The following is a 22,209-nucleotide window of genomic DNA, read 5'->3' as shown; positions in this document are numbered from 1 at the left end:
ACTGCACTGAGTAACATGTCAGGATAAATATGAGGACAGATTTGTAAATGAAATTGTACCCGCAAGTGGAAAGAGCACTGAAATATTCTACTTGAGCAAAACTATGGTATGTTGACAAGGCGGGAAAACCTTTGTCTTCTTTAGCTCATTCAGGAAATGTAAAATACTACAAGTGCTCAGGCAGTGTTGGGTCAGTTACATAACTTGTAAGGTCAGTAAATGTCATGTATTCCACGTTTGGGCTGTTTTACCAACATTTCTCCAATTTGATTTTACTCTTTTTTAGAAGCTGGCCCTGCAGTGGACTGGCAACCTGTCCAGGGTGTACCTTGCCTTTCGCCCTGTGTCAGCTGGGATTGGCACCAGCAGCCCTGCGACCCTCATGTGGAGGATAAAGCAATCGACAAAGAATTCATTCATTATTTTGAGGCTCTGCATATAGTTCACACAACACACCATGTTGTAATGCAAAAACAAGGCTTTTTATTGTTGTCATCAATGAATGCAATGAAAACAGAGGTAACACTGACTCTATCTTCAGCAATCTGATCAGACATATCATCCATAGGACTCATGCATGACTCCAGGCCAAGAACATGGATACCTGCTGTCCATGAACCAGACATGTCAAGCAGCAATCATATGAAGGTCTTCTATTTGGAGATATCCTAAAGAGTTATTTGAAATTTAGAATGAATTGAAAACCACTGTTTTACTTCCTCTGCATTTAACTCAGATTTGTCATTGCATGGCAAAGTTACATTGAGTTACATTATATACGGACAGAAACGAGGAATGTAGAACAGAAATAATAATTCAAACATTTTAATTTGTGTTTTAGCTGGTTTTTCTTTTTCATTCAAAGTTTGAAAAATTGTTAGAATAAAACAGGGATATTTCTAAACAGGAGTTGATGTTTCATCTAGGTATACAAGAGCTCCACGGTCTTCGCTGCTGGTGCAGACATTTATGATTCCATGCTGGTCTCATAAAGGTGGAGATGTTCATCCTTAAAGACAAAATAGAGCAGGGGCGTCAAACTCGTTGTAGTTCAGGAGCCACATGTGTGGACTGGACCAGTAAAATAATAGCATAATAAAAAAAAAAAAATTTACCCTTTGTTTTACATTGAATGAAGTATTTTCTTACAAGAACAACCTGAACTTTCTTGAGAAAAATAAGTGCAATTTCAACATTAAGATAGTGTATAGTAAGTACTAAGATGTATATACATATATATATGTATGTATGTATATATATATACATCAACATCAAATATCTATTATTTCACTGTCATTTCTCACCAAGATGACTGTGTCATGTTCCCACAGAAAAACGATCTGTCTTCCTGTACATGAGTCACGTTCCAGTCATGATTGCGTCCATGTTTTATAGACATGTACTGTCTAGAAACACCACGTCTCAGAGGTAAAGCCTGTGCTTCTCCTCTATCTGCTCACATCTATTGTTATACCACACCACTATGGACAGGGTCAGTCGGTGGAAGCAGCTGATGCCGTCACAAGATACCCTTCAGTCTATGACATACAATGGACTCATCATGTGAAAGAAGCCTTCACTGATTTCTTTCTTTCTTAAGCATAATGTAAAGGAGAGTACGCTCACTCAGCTTTCACGTGCCACTTTATGGGAACGCGAGCATCAAAATACCACTTACCGCGTTTATTCACCGATTTGCCATCCCCGAGAGAAGCCTTGATAGACGAGGAAGGAAAGAGGCGACAGTTAAGTGCAACGGCAGCTTCCAAACTGCTCATGACCTGCAGTATTTATACTTTAAATGGACAATTTGCTGTTCGGATACATAAGTCCACTCAAGAATGACCCCAAACCTTAAAGGAATACTTCACCATTGTATTATGTATTATTGTATTACCCCTATTCTAGTAATACAAAGCTAAATGCAAATCGGTGAAGTAATTCCTTTAAATGTATGTGTCAAGTTGATTAATGAGCTGTCTGTATGTATAAAGAATGTATAAAGACATTAGGAGCTGATTATGAGCAACTTGAATACAAATCCAGATCGTTTTCATTTTTAAACGCTCAATTGTTAACCTTGTGAGATAAGAGAGGCCTTGGTGCAGGTTTGTGCTCTCCGAGTGCTTTCTATTGCTCCCCATTAAAATTCTCAATGCTAAGCCATGCGGTCTGAATTCTGACTGAAGCTCCATAAATAAAAACAATAGTATGGAAAACAATAGTGAAGTGAAGTTGAGGGAAAACTCATCCATACCAAAATTACTTCCTGGGCAGGGAACTGAAAAAAACAAGGCAAAACAAAGTGAAAACAAAATCATGCACAAGTTATGAGAACAAATGAAAACGTGTGATATTAGTCATTTCACCGCATTTCTAGTATGACCTACCTGAGAATGTCCTGGACTGGCAGAAGTTGATTGTGACCCCATTGTGTTCTGTTGGTGCCACAACTACTGTATAGATATTGCCACACACACTCTCCTGGATGTCACAATGTGTGGTAGCGGGGGGTGCGATGCACGTGTAGTTGGCTCCTGTCCCGTACATCTCTACCTTGTGGCTGTGGATCCGAGGGCCCAAAGAACGCCAGTGCACCCTGAGCGAGTTGTTAGCGCTACGATAGAGCTTGAGGCCTGTTGGACAGCAGGGACCTACAAGAAAGAGAAGAGTTTGAATATTTGTGTCAAGTTCCTGTCATGTGCGTTTTATTTTATGAAGTTGATGGCTCTTGGTCACCATGGTCACCATGTCGTGGAAGAGGTTGCTACAGATTTGGCACATTGAGTAAGAATGAGAATTTGACTATAGTTAGAAAGGAATGCTGAACCGCCCAGTCTGTCACTAGTCAATAGTATAGACCCAAACCCAAGGGCAGCCTAAGGGCAACGGTTAATGTTACACCTGTTGATGGCACGGATGTCAACACTACAACTGTTACGGATAAAGTGACCGGTTGTAAAAGTAGGAATGTTGGAAAAACACATTCACAGAACATTCACACAGAAACCAAGAACAATAACGTGAGGATGATAATAAAGCAGCTAGACACAGGTATAACTAACTTGTAATTGCTAATGGTGGAAAACGATGAAATAATATGTTGGAGGTCAGGGGAGGGGTCAGAGGAGAGACTCAGAGAGCGACGTTTCAGTGTGTACGTTGGTACCCTCACTGGGTCTTTGACTTGTGGATCCACAATATAATACCTGTTTGACCTGAAGACTGCTGTCTCAACTCTCTGTTATTTTTCCAGAGTGAGTTCTTGCATTTTTCTATAGCCCAAGTAACTAGATAGACAACTTAGTTGATTTTCTCAAGTCTGCCCAGCAACCACTTGATTGGTCAATTGATTTGACGAATCAATTATTATTTTTCTTCCCTTAGAAATTAGACACTGTATATAAAAACGGTCAGTCAAATTCACCCAAGTCAACTGAAACCTGGCGCCGAAATGGGACATAAGACCAGGAAATGATACCATAGACTTATCATGTAAATGTTCAAGTGGTCATTTTCGTTCAAATGGTGGCTATTTAATTTATTTTTACGTTTTTGGTGGCCTCAGGCAGCAAACTGAAAGTCTATGTCAATTTTTAATGCGCACTCTATGATATAAATGCATGTATATTGCCCTCACTCGAAGAGAATCCTTGATATGTGCACTCTGACTTGTGTCCTGTGCTGCTGATGGCTTCCAGTGTAATGCTGTAGTTGGTGCTACAGGTAATGCATCCCATCAGGCAGTGGTTTTCCTGAGTGTGGCATTTTGCATGTCCGTGCAACGACGTAAGTGAGGTGATGTAGGAACGAGCGCCACCGCCAGGAGACCAGGTCACATTCGTCATAGCCTGCGTGACCTGGGTCACATTCACAAAAGTGGGACAGCACGGACCTTGGGAAGAGGAAGACGGAACAATAATCAATACCATTCTCACACCAAGGCAGTCTGTTTAAATAAGACTCCTTCCTCACCACCCTTGCTCTCATACCTGTTTCCAAAGGTTCACTGTATCCGGGCAGACTCTGTCCCACAGCTGTTGAGGCCACTGCTGTGACGTCGTAGACTGAACCACAAGGCAGTTGTGTGAGGTCACAGGTCGTGTTTGTCGTCTGGCATGTGTGTGTGTTATGTCCAGTGGCCGTGACGGTATAGTTTGTATTGGGTGTGTTGGGGTTGGTGATGAGGACACTGTACGTGGAGGGGTCTGTCTGAGTCATAGTCACGATCTCAGGAGAACACGGAGCTGTGGAAACACAAGCAGGACAGGGATTCGAGAATGTTATTACAACTCATCAAGACATTTTTTGGTCAACTGTCTATCTATGTGATCACTCTCTTCCCGAGACTGAGGTGTACAATATCCATAAAACTACCAACAACTCACTCTCTGCTCTGTCCAAATGTGTTTTCAAAAACTACCAGTTTGATATTTTATGAATGCTATTTCTTCTTCCGTCTTCTTAATTTAAAACACACATAACATGGTCCAGGTGTGTAAGAATTAGTGACATCTAATGGTGAGACTGTAGATCGTAACAAAACCTAAAATAACCTCGACCATACCCGTCTCATGTGCATGTGGTCTGCACGTATGGTTGCATCCTCGTAACTCGCTGCATGGCGTGACTGTCACAGAGTAAACTGTGTTGCACCTCAGATCCGACAGGGCGCACACCGGCGCGGTGTCGTTACAGTGGATAACGTCACGAGTCTCTTCTGCCGTCGTCTCGTACAGCTCGGCCCCACTGACTGTAGACCACATGATCTCCAGGGTTTCCGTAGACACCAGTGTTATGGCAACATCCTGTGGACAACAAGGAACTGGGGGAATAGGATGGCAAAAACAGCAACAACAAAGAAAATGGGTGAAAATGATAATCAACAATGGACCATGCTGGTGATTATAGATTTTTTCCTTCTACCTTCCAGATGAGCCATTGTTTTTGCTTCATGTCACTACTATGACAAGTGTCGTTCTCCAATGTAGTCCTACTATTGTCTATTTTTGACTTGTTTTTTGACAGATTTACCTGATTATAGGATGTTTCACGTGTCCTAGAAGCCATGCCATGTGCATCGTATTCAGGATGTGGTGTTAAATGTCAAATGTGCTGGATGGAAAATTGCCAGCATTATAAATTACACCTGTGCTTTTCCCATTACAGTTTGTCAGTGTATCTACCATGAAACCTGCATCATTTTTTTACAATGCCATGGCGAAACTCTCTGAGGCGCTCTGACATCTGAGATTTATGATGTCAGAGAACCAAACCAACAACAACAACGACATAAAAGCTTAGGTTAGCGGGACAATGAGGAGTTGGGCTTTTTCTTCCTGAACTGACGGGTAATTTGGATGTAAATCAAATTCATGCACCATCAAGGAGGAACTGTTAGGGGGATCGGCATTATACATTAAGTCACTCGACACAGTAGCTGCGATGAACTATGCCTACGTTTCGTGACTGCAACTTGAATTGTGGAATGAAACGCCGTCACCGATACCAAGTGTTGTGTTACACAGACAATCTTTGGGAAATGAATGGAAGGTAGAACAAATAATCCAAAACCATTTGAATGGTCCTTTGACATGAAAACAAAACCATATGAGTGGTTAGCCTCTACTAGGGTGCTTGTAAGTGGGAGCCCTACTGGTAGTGTAGTTGTGGATGGGTGAGAAAGGGCTAGAGCCGGCCTCATTGTAGGGGAAGACACTGGTGAGGAACGTGTGGCCACATTTGCAGTAAAATGAGCAGTTGGTTTCAGTCGTGTTGCACGACAGCTCCTCGCCGTCATCTCTCTTTATGAAAGCCATGTAGTAGTCCACCAGCAGCACCTCGTCCCACACCAGCATGCAGCTACCAGCCTCAGGCTCCTCCACCATGATGTTCTCTGGAGGACATGGGTCTGGAAGAGAAAGAGAGAGATGGAGGTTCAGTTTCCTAATGACGTTAAAATGTGTGATTGCCTATCTATTGTGTTTGAAATATACATAACTTATTCCTGCGAGGGTTAGCTGTGCAAAGATTTAACCGGATGAACCACCTCTCCTGGCTTTACACACAAAAACTTAAAAAATAAAAATGAGGCTACATGACTGGTTTGTTGGGTTTTTGTACAGATTGAACACATTACCATAAGGTCTTACCAGGTCCAGAACCAGGGCTTGTTTGTTGTTGATATGTTGAACTAAGCTAAGTAACTCCTGCTGCAGCCTCATGATGATACACATGATGATAATGATGCGTTTAATATGCTTAATGTATCCAAGTCAAATGCACTATTAGATAAAGTAGGGCTTAACCATATTCTGTATATCACAATATCATTTTCTTCAATAGCAATATTACAAAGCTTCAATATATATTGTTATAAAGTTTATAATTACACATTTAAGTAGTTTCACAATCTTTGTCACAATGTTTGCCTTTTACTGTGATAAAAAAGTGTCTGTGGTTGTGTGCGATATACCCACACGTAATGTATTCTGCTGGTGCAGAAGGGCTGCTGGGGCCAGCGCTGTTGTACGCTGTGACGGTAACAGTGTGGTTCTGGCCACACTCCACGGACAGGATGTAACAGAAATAATTTTCAGGTATTGAACTACAGTTTTGACCATCAGAAGTGTAGGCTATGTAGCTCTCAGCTCCCTGCACTGGCTGCCAGTACACACTGAGCCCGATAGACCGTCCCTGTGTCAGTTGAATGTAGGACACATATGGGCTCTGTGGACCTGCAAATGAAAGCCAAAGCCACCAATTATCTACGAGAAATGCACTTGTGGATTGTTTTCACATGTTCGCCGGGTTATGTCTTATGCTTACGCGTGATCTTGCAGTAAGTCACGTCATCTCCAGGGCGACCCTCTGCGTCATAGGCAGTGCCCTTGATGCAGTAGGTGGTCCCTGCTTCGAGGTTGTCGAAAGACCACATGGTATCAGTGGTGTTCACGTCCAGGCGGGAGGTGGAGCCCTCCTGGATAATGCAGAGTGTGTAGAGGACAGCGTTCTCAACCTCGGGCCAAGTCACAACCAGGGTGGTGTTGTCAGGGGAGGTGATGTTCAACTGGGGTGCGACCACCACTATAGGAAAGGTCAAACATGGACTGATTAGGTGTGATGAAAACAGAAATTGGAATGCAGAAACAGATTCCTTGTTATCTTGTTATAAAGTGTGACATGGAAACAATTTTCCTGTGATAATATTACGGTCATTTCTCCTTCAGGAAGGGAGACGACCGAGTTCTCATGGTTTCTTTTTTCATGTCATGAGAACAGTATAGTGCAGAGGGATGGATACAGTTTCCACCCTACTGAGTTGGCTGCAAAGAGTAGGGACTGTGTGACAATGGGCATGAAATGACATGCCGTTATGGCCGGCGGAACGAGATAATAATCTATTGTCCCACAGGAACAACAGAAAGGCTGCATTTCACTCACAGATTATCACCTTAAGGAGTAAACTGCTTGTAACGTGTGTGTCTGAACAGGGGAAAGTGGACAGAAAATATCATTATAATTCATTTTACAAAGTATTTGACAGACTATCATCAGTCTGTAAAATTGTGTAAAATCTATAAACATGCATTTAGTGATTGTAAGTAAATCTGCCTATTAAACAACTTCCTTTTTAATCTACTACTACAATTGAAATGATTTAGCCACAGCATAAAGCCAGGCATTTACTCTAATTTAGACTTTTCATCCGTACCCGTCTTGGCCTTGACAGGGTATGAGGGTTGGCTCCTTCCTCCTGAGTTGACAGACATGACGCTCATCATGTAGTTTGTGAAGGGCTGGAGATGTAAAATGGTGCCTGGGGAGCTGCTCACTGGTGCCTCAAGAAAGAAGTCTTCTGCCTCTGCCCTTAAGATGTAGCTGGTTGCTCCTGGAGACTCTGTGAACTCCACGGTGATGCTGTCACTGTGTTTGGAATAGGCCTGTATAATGCTGGGGACCTCAGGAGCTGGAGAACAATAAATATGAGTCAGACAGAAAACAAGAAAAAAACAAAACACCTTTAATCCAGTCAAATTAAGAGACCCGAGTGTGAATTTTTATTTTAAGAAAAGGGAATCTTGATGAGCCAGTCCAAATCCTAAGCCAGATGATAGGGTGTCTGGCTTTGGACTGAAACTGGAAGATAATTTTACAGGAAAAGAGCTGGATAATTGAAGACAATATGAGCAAAAAGTACTCAAATGTTTTAAAATCGGACTGAATTCAATGTTCTCTTGGCTCGTTTTTTTATGAACAAAAATAAAATAAAAAAAACACTCTATTTTGTGACTTCTGCACAATTATCGCTACTCCTATTTAAGTGATAGATAGTTAATCATAACTTTGACTCAAAAAGACATAAGAAGACAAAAAACGCATTTTGTAAAGCCTGAAGATGACCTATAATCACACACCCCAGGATGTCCATATAAGGAGTTGTGTATTATTTCCGCAGCAATTTACCATGATGGGTGCACCAGCGGCACATATCTGAGCCGTGCGAGCACTAAGGGTTAAGTTCATTTATCGAAATCTCTTGAAGGAAAGACATGTCCAATTTAAGTAATTTTATGGCAAGAGCAATGCCACTCCTAAACTTAGTTTGATAGTCTGTTTCGTTTCTAAGATAAGTATAATCATTTAGTAGAGGGTTGCTGTGCTATATTTCCAGTTAGAATTTACCCTTTTCTAATAATACATTTCTTGATGATGGATAATGTAAATAGAATTGGGCTGAGCACGGAACCCTGAGGAACTCCATTAAAACCAATGACATGTGGCTACATTTCTAAAAAAAATAACTTATTTTTTCTTCTTCTTCTTCTTCTATTAATGAGAAGTTGGCAGCTCTGCCATTGTGAAGGGCCTTCTTATACTCTTACATGATATTTTTCCCAATAGTTTCTTCAAAACTATTATGCTGCTGAAATATTCAGTTTATAGAAATAGATAAAACAGCAGCAGGTCCTTTGTACGAAGCCACAAAAAATACATATTTACATGAGTAACACTGAAAGCAGACTTTTATTTATACTCCGTCTGTACCCAATTCATGGTCGCATTCCTTTTATTCAAGAAAACAATTTGGATATGGCAGTATAAATACAACACACCCATTCAAATTTCCGCCTGTGTACAGAAACTGAACCCCCACTGTCGTTTTTGTACTGACCTGTCATTTCCTCAGTGCTTGCAGTGCTGAGGACATTGAAATCATTGTCCAAGGCTTCCAACTGCACTGTGTACAGCGTATTTGGTGACAGCGAGTTGACCGAGCCCATCACAAAATAGCTACTGAAGTGAGCAAAGACGGGATCTTTTGAGGAGTTCTTGGGTGTTATTGTGACCTTGTAGGAGCTGGCACTAGAGGGGCCACTCCACTGCACCGTCATACTCTTAGATGTGACTGTAAACACTGAAAATGTGACATCTGAAGGGAAAAGAGAAGAAAACAATGTCGAAATATATATTTAGGAGGATGTTTTGTTGTTGATGTAGCTTGCATTTGGAAATACATTATTCAAGTTTACGGTCATTACAAATGATCAAAATAAAAATGTAAAAAAAGTTGTTTGTTTTTTTTACCGTGGTCAGCAGAAATAATCTGAAAATAAATAAAAAAAGCAGAAAAATTGGATGAGAAGATGAAATGACAGGAAATGACAGGACAAAAGTTATTTGTATTTTCACATTATATCCTAATTATGACCTGGATCATGTTCTTGGAGCATGAGAGGCAGCAGGCTGCACATTACTTTCACTCAACACAGATTTCAGGGCTGGTCAGTGCAGGTATTTCTTTCAGGCTGGAATGAATTTGTCTATTGAGCTACATTTGGATACGCAACACACACTTGTTGAAAGCAAAGACATTCAAAAGAGCCAGTGTTCATTTTCAAAAGTCCCCCAGCTATGCACTAGTCTTTATCTGGCTGTATAAAGTGTGTTTATTAACAAAAAATAGGAAACCATGACGACTGATTTACACTGAGGATGACAAAATTATTATGTATACCTCATAGGAAATGAATATATAATAAAATAATCTCTTACCTCTGTAAAGGTCAGTAAAAGTAAAACTTTTAGCACGTTTAACTGTGTTGCTCCCATGCCTTCAGCGCCGCTCTACGTTGCTGCCTGGAGGCGAGAGGAAAGATGCTTGCTCAAAATGACTTCAGGGAACCTGCTCAAGCTTAATATTATTTTTGATTTTTTCTCTTGCGCCCTCCCTCCCTCTTTCTCTCTCATCTGAAACGACAGGTCCTTTATTGTTTCAGCAAATACCAAAGAGCCCAAAGGCTGTAACTCCTCCCCTCAGGGGCGTATGGGTGGTGTATCACAGCGAGAGGAAGAGGCTCACCTGTGATAGATGAGGGTGCAGATAAAAACACTTCGGTTGAAAGCTTCCAACTGGTTTTTTGTGCCTGCATGACCCAAAACTGTTGCAGAAACATGGTGTTTTCTCTCCTAAATATTCAAAAAATCTTGTTTCCACTAAATGTATTATGCCAACAGTGAAGAGACATGCAGCGTCACACCATTTAAGAAACAACTTGATATGGATTAATGACCTATTTCTGGCTCATATTTGTGGCGCGTAAGGTTTCATCCCAACAATGTTTGATTTGTCCCCGTTTCCATGTTGACGGTATCTTGTGTCATTGCCTGAAGACTAAGCTGTAGCATACATGTGTTTTGGGTGGATGAAGTACTTTTATTATATTCATCTCCTCAATTAAAATCAAATCAAACTTGCAAGCAGGATTACAGTTATACAGCGTGTTAAAATACTCTATAATACTAACACAATACTGTACACTGTACTACTGCATGTGCATTGAAAGCCACAGAGATGACTTTTTAGCCATCCCGTTGAATATGTGATGTAAAATAATACCTTTCTATTCCCCAATGACACAGTATGTGCGTCAGGTGTGTATTATGAAAATGGGCGGGGTGGATCCTGAAAGGCTCATCTGTGGACAAATGCTTTTGTGAGGAAAGGCTAAAGGAGGAAAAATGATCATATTCAGCTTTATATGGATTCAAGGTTACTGTTCATAACATTTCACAGATTGTTTGTACTAACTCAGACCAGCCAGTCCGGCACCGACAAACATGCAAACATGCCTTAAATCACCCATTTCCCCCGCTCTAATGCTTAGTGGGGACATTGTCAGCAAAGACAATAAAGATAAAGATACTAAATAATAATAATAACGATAATGACAGAGGCATATTTTCCCCAGACACTGTAATCAATATCATAATTTGTGCTATTGAGGAACACAATAGCACAAATAGTTTTTTTGTGTTTTTTTTGGTTTTTATCATACATTCAACATGAGCCACTGAGATCATAACCTCCACACAGCTGTACAGTGGAGAGGATGGAGGGTGTGTGGTGTGGATGGTGACAGTTGTATTAAAACGTGAGAGACAAACAGGAGTCAGTGTGGGGATCCACGGGTTCCCCGGCTCTTTGAACAATCGGCGGGGACAGTGCAGGAATGTTGTTTGGTCACATCTCCTCTCCCGATACCCCCTTAAGAACAACAGCGAAACTAAATACCCAACAACAAACACTTCAGCGCAGCCCGGCAGCAGCAGACTGTGAGGGAGACAGGAACAGGGTCACAAAGCCATCGTACACAAACTCAGTAAGAGGACACTGTTCCACGAGCACCCACAGGCCAGCAGGACAGCAATAGAGGCGTCAAGTTAGCAAATTTGCTAAAAGCTAAAAGAAATGATATACATTTCAAGTAAAGGTACAGGGGTTTTTTCCCCTGAAAAATAATATTAACAATCTGACCTAGATTAAATTTGATTGAACTTCATCTCCCTGTGGCTTCTTGCGTGTACTGGATTGACAGAAAACAACACATTATTGAGCAAAATTAAAGTTTATGCTCATGGATTCATCTGCTGAAAGACAGTGTCCAGGTTTACTGGTTATATTAAATTTTCTTTAATGAAACACCTTTCACTTCCCTGGTTCACACACTAATTTTTAATGCACATTGTTAAATCTCCTGCTCATTTAACTACCTTTTGTATTTATTGTGCCTGCTTTTCTATGTGAAAGTACAAAGAGAAATGGGAACAAAAAAGGAACATTCAAATTCTCCTTGGCAAATAAATTATACTTCTTCTACTTGAGATCGCAAATATCTTTAACGGCCACCCTTCGTGTTTTTATGGATATACAGTATTACTGATAAAAGAGGGTCTGAGAACTTGATCTAATCTTAGTAGAGTCATACTTATTTATTTATAAAGCCTTAAGTTTATGTAGTAATATTAATAATATACTTAGAATATGTTTAGTATGTGATTGAGATGCTGAGTGAGTGAGGACATTACATTTAAACAAAAGCTGTTGAAGTGATTTCAGACTTTTATGCCCATGACAAATATACACTAATGTACAAAAGCAACAAACAGATCCTTACATTACAACATCAAGACATAAAGCTCTGTATCACATATATCACAGGTAGTAGGGCGAGACGTGTGGGTGTCACAGTGCATGGTGTTTCCTTCCCTCTCGTGGCTGTGTGCAGTGCAGCTTCCTGTGGAGTTCAGCTTTGGCCAGGTCCGCTGACAGTTTCTTGGCCAACCGGTCTGTGGTTCTTTTCATGCTGCGAGCCACTTCGATAGCCTTGTCCAGGGTTCTGTTCATGTCTTCATCCTGTGAAATAGCAGCAAACGTTCTAATGAGAAGCATATTCACACCACTGCACTAACTGTTACACAATATTAGTATTATCATCATGACAAATTCTCTCTTGATTCCACACGATTCAGCAGATGTGCATGTATATGGACAGATGAGACCTCTCACCTTGCTGCCGCTGCGTCTGCCTGTCCTGCTGACAGACTTTGAGGACACTGAGACAGGAGACAGTGTCCGCTGAAAGTACACATTGCTGGGCAGGAGTGCTGTGTCTGACTGAGTGGATCGTTTCCTGTGACGGCTCATGGACTGGAGCAGTGGCTCCCTCACTTTATAGCTGGATTTGATGACAGAAATGGGGGGAGTGGGCAGGACTATAATAATTCTCCATATTTATCCCATTCAGTGAAATATACTGTCTTTGTTCTGAGGTAAAAATCTGCATAAAAGCCTAGTAAAATATCTCTCTCACTAAATACAATATCTAATTTTGTCACGATTTAATGTTGTGTTCTCACTTATGTACAAACTAGTAGTTAAATTGTTATTCATGCGTTAATCATTGTCATATTTATGATATCATATTATATATTTGATAATTACTGAGATAATCTTCCTCATCTCAGAAGGAAGATATCAAGTATCATATCGCTGTCCTGAGAAACACAGAGAAAGGGAAAGACCATATATAGCTTTCAGTGAGGGATAGGTGTGTTTACCTGTGTGTTTACCTGGCAGGTAGACTGCTGGAAGAGCAGTAGTTGACCTGGAGGAGGGGCTTCTGCAGAGATGGAGACGAGAGGGGAGACCACCTCTCCTTGGAGTAAAAGCTCTCAATCATGGCTGCTGACAAGAGAAGCACATATAGAACACAACAGTGTGCATATTTTCAAAAGTCTGCACAACCTTACGATAAACAAGCATTCTGAAAAAAGACAATACATTAAAAGAGTACAGGAAACTGTTGGTCAGTCATAGAGTGACAACCATGATGATATTTGATGCTGTAACACAGCTGCTCTTTTCCACTGTGGACAAATAAAACTGATTTGGACAACTGTATATTTTTAATCAAAATGTTAGACAAAGACTTACTCTGTGGTGCAGTGCTGTCAGTAGCTCCCCCTTTCTCTCCTTTAAAACTGGAGCAGGAGATTACATGAGTTTTCACTAAGCGATTTCCTTCTGCGCCTTAAGGAGTACAACATGTTTTTTTGTCAAAGTTGACCCACTTTTGGACAAAGTTTACAATGATTGTTAAAAAAAAACATGACCCTGACCTCTGCTGCTCTGCAGTTTTCCTTGTCCGGATTGAAAACTGCTGCCTCTTCTGCTCTCTACTGTTGAGTTGTGGAACTGCAACATGACTTCTGAGGCTGCTGTATCACCACTCTCCGTACCTTCGATAGAAGATGAACAAACTTTGGCTGAATGAAGACACATATACAGTATCTGCCCACACATAAACATGTGCAGTGTGTTTTTTGGTTTAATGAAGTACCTTTGCTCTTACTGGGGTCCATGTCTGAAGAAATCCAGTCCTCTACTCTCGCTGGGCTGGAAGTAAGATTATTCATACTTTGTCTGCTGTTTGATCATTTCCATATACTACTAATGATTCGTTATAATGAACCAATAATTGTACATAACATTGTCATACAATTTAACCAAAGGTCCTGTTTTCACCTGTGACGGGATGGTTTTAGGTGAGTCCTTTGTCTCGTTTTGGACCTGCGCTCCTGACGATCCTGTCTGTATTTGGAGGTGAGATAATCCATCTTCTGTGCTAGGTGAGGCAGCTGGACCAAGCCCTCCTCCAGTTCCTCCTTCAGCCTGGACACTTCTGACTGCAAGGCCAGTATGGCCTCACTAAACACACATGCATGAACACATTTACACAGATATTCCAATTTCCTACGTGTGAATAGGCGAGAATAGCCATGGATGATTATTTTATCAAACTCGATGAAACAACTGCTACGTTTTCAGCAGTCAGCCACCAACGGTGCTTACCTGTGACGAAACACTGACCTATTACAGGAGCAGGAATACACTTGGCTGCCTCTCTCCAGTGAATTCATGGTAGTGCTGAGTGCAGGTTCGGAGACGTAGTGACTGTGCTGAGAAGGCAGGCTTCGGTCCGATCCTGAAACATTTGCCACTATTTCATGATACAATGAAACATAACCAGACGTTACGCAGCAGAATGCTGAGATTATAGGTCCAGTGTGTAAAAATGTGTGGCATCTAATGGTGAGACTGCAGGTCGTAACTCCTCCACTCGCCCCTCACTCGTCACAAGTGTGTCAGGAAACAATGGTAGCCTGTGCAAATCAGAGAGGATGTCGTTTTCTTTCATTTGCATAGTACGCTATCACTCTGCTAGTTTGTCCATCCGGGCTGCTGTAGAAATATGACAGCAAAAGATGACGGCCTCTGTCAAACAAGGCCCTTGATTTGATTGAATTTCTGACATACACCCTCCAATTGTTGCACACTGGACCTTTAAAACTCTAATAGTAAGACAATGTTCTCCTCACCCTGCAGCCCGAGTGAAGGCCCCTTGGTGGTGCTCTCTACCCACAGCTCCACTTGACCACAGGACTGTGTTTGGACAGATGGGTGAGAGTTGGCCCACCGCTGGGTGTTCAGAGACGCTGAATAGATGGTTGTCTGCAGTTTGGAGCAGCCCTCGCTCTCTGAGCTACTCAGACCATCCTCATGGGACTGCACACTGGAATCGGATAAACCCAAATAGGGCTGTTCCTCCGAGTCACGTGGATCAGTCACTGCTTCAGTGTTTACGTAGTTCACGTACCTTTCGATGAGCAGATTGGGTTGAAATGATCCAGAAGCTGACTGAGTCAAGTAAGAGCTCCCAAATCCACTGTCTGCCTCTGGGCTCACGGTCCTCTGCACCCCACCAAACAAAAAAAACAGAATATAATATCAAAATAATGTGACACTGCGACTTTAACAACAATCCCTGAAAATGAGACACCTGTTGTCTGCCACTGACCTGTGATGAACAAGAGGTGTTGAGTGGAGGCTCTGCGTGGCTGTGTGTGTCTGAGGGTTTGGGTGCTGCACAGGAAGTGGAGACCTCCACAGCCAGACTCACACAATCACCCAGATCACATTTACCCTCTGCGACACGGACGCGATCCACAGCGCTATGACTGCAGCAGTGACAACAACGTTCAAGACATTTAGTGTGACACATGTAAATTGGATTGTCCAGTAGATGCTTCCTGTGTCTAGACTGAAACGTAGCTCACGTTCTCTGTGACATGAGTACAGGACACATTAAGTCAATTATTGAAAAGCAAACTCTTGTTTTATGGTGCTGCAGACTTTTAACATCGCCACACTGACCTTTCATGAGTCTGCGTTGAGGATAAGCTGATTCCGCTCAGACACGCTAGGATGTCACGATGGTGAACTGACCCCTCTGACAACACAGAGGTGCACTCCTCTTCGTTGCCATCCTCAGCCTCAGCTCTCTGGTTGTCCAGTCTCTCCAGAGACTCCCGTGTGCCCCTGAGACAGGACAGGACAGAGAAGCAACACTGCTCACACCGACCAAAACGCCCTGCTGCCTCTGCATGGTGGAACCCAACACCAACGCTGTACCTGAAACACGACCTGCCCACGGTAAGGCTGAGAACGTGTCTACTATTCGAGCACAAACACACATGAAGCAGCACTCGGGTAGTGCACATGTAAAGTACTGAGGGCACCACAGCTGTTTTTATGTCTGTCAAATTCTGTGATCAGGGCCACATGGTGGAGTAGTGGCTAGCACTGTTGCTTCACAGCAAAAAGACCCAAGTTTGGGACCCAGTCTGTCTGGAGTTTGCATGTGCGTGTGGGTTCTGTGGTCTCCTCCCACAGTGTGAAAACATGCAGAGGTTAACTGGACACCCTCAATTGTCCTCATGTGTGAATATAAGATTGAATATTTACATGATATCATGACATCTGCAGAAGCTGTTTTTCTCTGTCTATGCATATAGACATAGATAGATATTGATCATATAGACTAGGAATATTAGTTAAATAAAAAATGTGATGAAAAATCAAATCTTTTTACCATGAAGTGCAACTTTTATGTCCAGTGTCCAGAACAGCGTCACGGCTTCGCTCCACTTCCTCACTGGCCTGTTCCACTTCATCCACTTTGAGTTCCTTTTTGCATGTCTCCATCTTATAAACAACCGTGGAAAAATCTGCATGTGGTCCCTGAAACATGAAACGCAGTCCAATCATTTGTGGTTAGTGTAATCTTACACATACACACACACACACACTGAATAATAATAATAATAATAACCCAAAGAATGTGATTGCTGAATTAAATATTTATTTCAATAGTTATATCAGTCACCCTAGTATATTTCTTGGATATGGGCGTTTTACCTTGTTCAAAATAATATTAGAAAAGGCAGTTAAAACTGTCATTATAAAACTTTATATGAGGCACAAATTAGCTCGAGTCATAATGTATAATGGGGCACGATGGTGTGTTATTACTGTTTTGCAAGTACAATAGTAAAACATTACAATTACTATACAATATACAATATGAGACTTAAAGTACAATTATTTTGAAATATTTCCCATGTTTCTTCCAAATGATATGTAAAAAATATTATTTTCTTGTTTTCAGAATCATCAGTGTTCACTTCAATTTACATGCTTGCACCTGCTGCTGCTGTCACACTTCATACTTTTCACACCAAAAGAATTGATTTCATGGCACTGCAGGAGGAAATGTGGCTCAGCGTGAGCAGCTGAGTTGTTGGTGTGTCTGTGGGTTGATTACCTGATGCAGGGATGGTGGAGGTGAGGGTATGAGCGTACAAAGAGGACTAGGGCTCACATGTAGCCTCTCCTTCATGGGTGTGGGAGTGGAGGATGAGCGAGGCGGAGAAATGAGCTCACACATGTTTTTGTCTATCGTCTCCTTAATGTTGTCCAGGTGCATCCCTATCCTGAATATGTCTCCCTCTATCAGCCTGAACACGTGTCAACACACACACACACACATCCATGGATGCATGAACACAATAGTGACACATTTACATGAGTGAAATAGTAAATAGTAAAACAAAAAAAGGCTTTTCAACCTGTTTGGATCAAATATGCCCGTGTTCCTGGACAAACCCCTGTAATTCTGCATTTCCATTGCTCTGTGCTCCTCCTTCTTACTGATGTACTTCCTCTCCAGCTGGTCCTGAGCCTCCATCATGCTCCTCAACACCTGACAAATTTCATGTGAAGGAAAGTTGTATCTCAAGTGCTGCATATGAACTTCTTCATGTAGCAGAATGTAAGAGGTTCTCACCATTTGCTGTTCTTCTGTGCTCATCGTAATGTTGCTGACACTCATTTTGAACCCCTCCACCTGAGGAGAAGACAGTTTGAGGCATGTTTGTAGTAATAGCTTGGCTCTACCTTCAGATGTACCTTCTGAATGAATGGGCCGATGATGTCTCTCAGCTCTGCAGTCATCCGTTCTCCTTCACTGGGATCCTCCTCAGGTTGGCCGAGACAGGAAAAAGCTTCACCCTTAATGTCGCTCTGGATTGCTGTTCCTCCCTTTTGCACAAAGTTTTCTAATACAAAAACGTATCAAAGTACTTCAAGAACAAAGAAAATCTACTTAAATAGTGTTTTTTTGTGTATAGCTGTATGTGATGCATACAGTTTCTGATGATCTTGCAATGGTAGAAATATTTATGTGATCAGGTTGCCCTCATTGTTTTCCACTCAATTAAAAGTGATCCAAAAGCAAAGTAGAGATGTTTGTGGGACTAGAAGAGTGTCATTTGACCCCGTTTGTCTCTATGGAAACCAGTTGCACTTCACTGCATAATTTGCAGGTTGCAAAGCAAAGCAGTGACCCGTCATAATATCAGATGTCAGGCACACAGAGACATACCTGATGGAGAACGCTGAGGAGCCAAGGATCCAAGATGGCTTCCCTCAGGTAAATTTCTCTGAGGATCGCCATCGTGCTCTGAATAAAGCTTTGGATCAGAAAAGGGCTGAGTCTGCAAAACAAGGTTAAAAACGTGTGCTTTGGTTTCTTTGAATTTATTTAGATTTCTCAAACACACGCCACGGTTTAGCATTTACGTACACTGATTCCCAGTCTCAGTTGATCAATAAGATTCTCTGCTCCAGCATATTTAGTTAATAATTTATCATATTCAGCCTAAAGAGAATAGACACAGAATAAATATTTGTCAAGTGTCTGGGAATAAATCAATTTGAATGTACAGGAATGATGGTGTCGTTTTTTTTACCTGCAGTTGATGAACCAGTGCTGGAGGAGTTTGTTTCTCCTCATCTCTGAAGACGTAAGGCTTCTCTGGTGGTTGGCCTGAATCCTCCAGGACTCTGCTGATCACATCTAACATAGGGGATGACTGGGCTCTGTGCATGGTGCTGAGGTACTGAGGAACAGGTCTGGATGGTCCACTTGGAGCTTTGGGGATTTTAACCTTGGGGGCAACCTTAGAAAAATCAGGAAGGGGGTAATGGATTTGGCCTTGACCATATTTCATTTCACTGAAGGACCTGGCGCGCACGAGTGGGTTTCTCTGAAGCTGATCACGGTCGTCAGACTCTTCCTGCTTCACTACATCGATGACACTGTTGTCTCTGCTGCTCTGGTTTGAGTCTATGCTGGATGCAACACTGTCAGCAGCTGAGATGACGTTCGTTTTTCTTTCAGCTTCTTCATGTAAACTTGTGTTTTCTGAAACAGCGTGACTCTTGTCATCAGTCCCACCAGAGTGACTCTCAGATTTACTTAGAGTAATGTTGTCTGAGTGGTTACCATTAGTATTATGTGTGCTGTTATGTGTTGTAGCCAAGCTCAAAGTGGTGCTGTCCATGCTCTCCAGCAGGGAAACCTCTGGCAGGGTCTCCGCCTCGATGAGTCTGCCAGACAACACCAAATCCAGCTGGGAGAAGTTTTGCAGCAACTTTTGAATGTGTGCAGGGTGAGAGCACACTGCCGCAACATCACTTGGCATGGGAGCATCATGTTTGGTGCAGGCATCCTCTTGTGATAAAGATGCTGGTTCCTCAGCAGTGTGTTCATCGAAAACCAAATGTTTACTGGTGTCATCTCTATCTTTTGTAGTCAACTCAAGTAGACCTGCATCATCCGGACTTTCATGAAGAGTTTCTCTTCCATCTGAGCTTGTGTTGGCCTCAGTGCTCGGTGTCTGGTTGAAGTATAGGCTACCGAGGTCCCCATCATACGGTAGATCGTCCTGATCCTCGTCGCTTGTGTTTTGCCCTGAGTCCTCATTACGGCGCTTTGAAAGTGGAGCATTTTGCATTGTGTTTGGTCTTTGGACAGACACACGCAATATATTGCTCCTGGTGTTTTTCTCCAGCACCCTCTCATTTGGACTGGTTACATTGCGGGACTCTGAGGAGGTGTCATCCAAAGCGGACAACTCCGCACTCCCTGCCAATCAAAGAATGGCAACAGCACAAAATACGATTTAAAAGGCCACACGGATTAGTTAGTTAAACACGCCTCCTTTTGACAAACTGTTGACAATGAAACCTCAAACTGACACTTTCTGTTGGACATTTTTTTCAGTTTGTCTCACTTTGTACAGAAGGAAATACAATAAAAATGGCACATATTTTAATTACAGTTTGTAGTCTGTTTTTTTTATATATATATTATTTAATTTTCTTAAATATTCAATTGTCTTTTTATAACATTTACAAAAATATTTCACATGTAGATTGTACGTTCTTCTGGGTGAGGTTTTCACACCCCTCTCAGTTCCTGCTGCACCTTCACCCATGCTTTTTTTTTACTTGATTTTCCTAGTTTTTCTTGTATTTATGTGTGTGAAATAAATAAGATCAAAATAAAAGGTTACGCCTATAGTAAACACCAGCTTTATCTTCAATGCCAACTTTGATACATGTGTTACAAAACAGTAAGCAAAAGCACATTTCATGACTCCAGGACTCACCACTTAGATGGACACTGGCGTCTGAGCCAGCAGACTCAGCCTGGGATAGATGCAAACCTAAAGAACCCTCCAAGTCACTGAGATGGAGACTTTCGTCCTCACTGAGGTCGACAAAGATGGTCTGCTGGATGCACTTCTTCCACAGCACAGTGGATCCCCAAAGCTCCTCAACTGAACCCTCTGGATCTCCCTCCATGGACATTTTCCATGTGACAGAAAACGTCTTCAGCTGTGGCATGATAGGACAATGGAACACCTGTTCATCACCTAGCAACACAACTTATGAGCTGACAACATTGGATCAAAATGTGCTAAGCTGTTAATTATTCAACAATCAATACATTATGTGGGGAGAGGTTTACGTGTCATGATTCAGTAGGTGTGTGCATGGTGTTAATGCTTGATTGAATTTCAGGTCCTGTATGTATACATTTCTGTGATTATCTATTTCAGTATTGCAGCAAAGTGGTTGAGTTAAGTACTTATATTATTATTGGAGGACTGTGTAGATGTGTCCGTACCATTTTAATGTTATATTCTTACTATCGTTTTTCAAAACAGTGCCCAAAGTCTCCTGTGACCTCTGGCATCAACAAAGGCATTAGCATTAAAAATCAGTTAAACAGGTGTACCTAATAAAGTGGCGTTGTGAGCGTCTAACTAAGTGTAAATATAATGAGGTACAAAGCACACAATATTTACTTCTAGAGTTTAGTGTATTACAGTATAACGTACGCTCTACGTGTATCAAAGTTGTGAGTAACTGTACTACAAGTACTACAAAACTATTCCAACCGTTTATGTACTTTAGGTCTGAGTTAGCTTACCTTTTGAGCCACGTGCTACAGTGACAGTTAGGCTACAGTGTGTTGGTGTTGATCACTTACTGTGATGATGTCTCCTTCAGTTTTGCGACATTGGCTTTAAGTTGATGCGACACGCATCCGAGCTCTCGTCAGGCATGTTCTTCAGACCAGGAACAGTTTATGTGAACCTGTCTTTGTCGACATATGTTTTCTGTGACAGGTTTAGTTTCTGTGGCATCATTAATTATGAAGAGATCAGCGCTGTGTGTCTGTAGCTGTCCGGGCAGTGTACGGCGGAGTCTGGTTGCTAAGTAACGGTGAAACCTGTAGTCATTTCCAGTTTTGGACCGTAGCCTACATGTTGGTACATTACATACGTATCGCTCATTGGTCCATTTCCAAGGAGATATTAACATTTATTTTCTATTATATTTTTATTGGTGAATAACTGTTATTTTCTATTAATACCACTTTTAAATGCTGAAATGTCTAATTTCCGTAAACTATTTATTTATTTGGCATCATCTTGTTAGTTCTGTGTTGGATCCCTTTTAGCTTTAAACCGCTTTGTATGGCAGCAATTTTGACAGCTACAGTAGTAATCTGGCGTAATTAAATAAAGGATGGCTGGAGGGTCCGTTGTCATGTCTCCAAGGCACCAATAGGGGGCGCGCTATGACAGATGGCTGACACTCAACAATCTATG

At 41.7% G+C, this 22,209-nt stretch overlaps 2 protein-coding genes across 2 annotated transcripts; both read right to left on the bottom strand.

Moving 5' to 3' along the window:
* Positions 1-460: 460 nt before the first annotated feature.
* On the bottom strand, positions 461-10,227 carry fndc7a (fibronectin type III domain containing 7a). Its single transcript, XM_044019281.1, has 14 exons — positions 10,057-10,227; positions 9,589-9,607; positions 9,176-9,433; positions 7,715-7,969; positions 6,829-7,086; positions 6,480-6,737; positions 5,657-5,911; positions 4,568-4,825; positions 3,993-4,247; positions 3,641-3,895; positions 2,391-2,654; positions 2,258-2,281; positions 1,679-1,715; positions 461-1,009 (listed from the first exon to the last, which is right to left on the bottom strand). Exons 1-13 carry the CDS (start codon positions 10,111-10,113, stop codon positions 1,684-1,686), a joined length of 2,448 nt encoding a protein of 815 aa, XP_043875216.1. The 5' UTR covers positions 10,114-10,227; the 3' UTR covers positions 461-1,009; positions 1,679-1,683.
* A 2,158-nt stretch (positions 10,228-12,385) lies between these two features.
* LOC122764190 lies at positions 12,386-21,779 on the bottom strand. The gene is made up of 22 exons (XM_044018519.1): positions 21,585-21,779; positions 20,698-20,926; positions 18,994-20,171; positions 18,828-18,902; positions 18,627-18,738; positions 18,152-18,300; positions 18,030-18,089; positions 17,812-17,945; positions 17,508-17,700; positions 16,776-16,924; positions 16,058-16,222; positions 15,702-15,861; positions 15,501-15,595; positions 15,223-15,416; positions 14,696-14,843; positions 14,369-14,551; positions 14,184-14,239; positions 13,963-14,082; positions 13,778-13,873; positions 13,414-13,528; positions 12,851-13,019; positions 12,386-12,697 (listed from the first exon to the last, which is right to left on the bottom strand). Exons 2-22 carry the CDS (start codon positions 20,897-20,899, stop codon positions 12,527-12,529), a joined length of 3,924 nt encoding a protein of 1,307 aa, XP_043874454.1. The 5' UTR covers positions 20,900-20,926; positions 21,585-21,779; the 3' UTR covers positions 12,386-12,526.
* Between the last annotated feature and the right edge of the window lie 430 nt (positions 21,780-22,209).

Source organism: Solea senegalensis, linkage group LG1 (assembly GCF_019176455.1).
Source record: "Solea senegalensis isolate Sse05_10M linkage group LG1, IFAPA_SoseM_1, whole genome shotgun sequence".
Taxonomy (NCBI): domain Eukaryota; kingdom Metazoa; phylum Chordata; class Actinopteri; order Pleuronectiformes; family Soleidae; genus Solea; species Solea senegalensis.
This window is presented reverse-complemented; position numbering and strand designations above follow the sequence as displayed.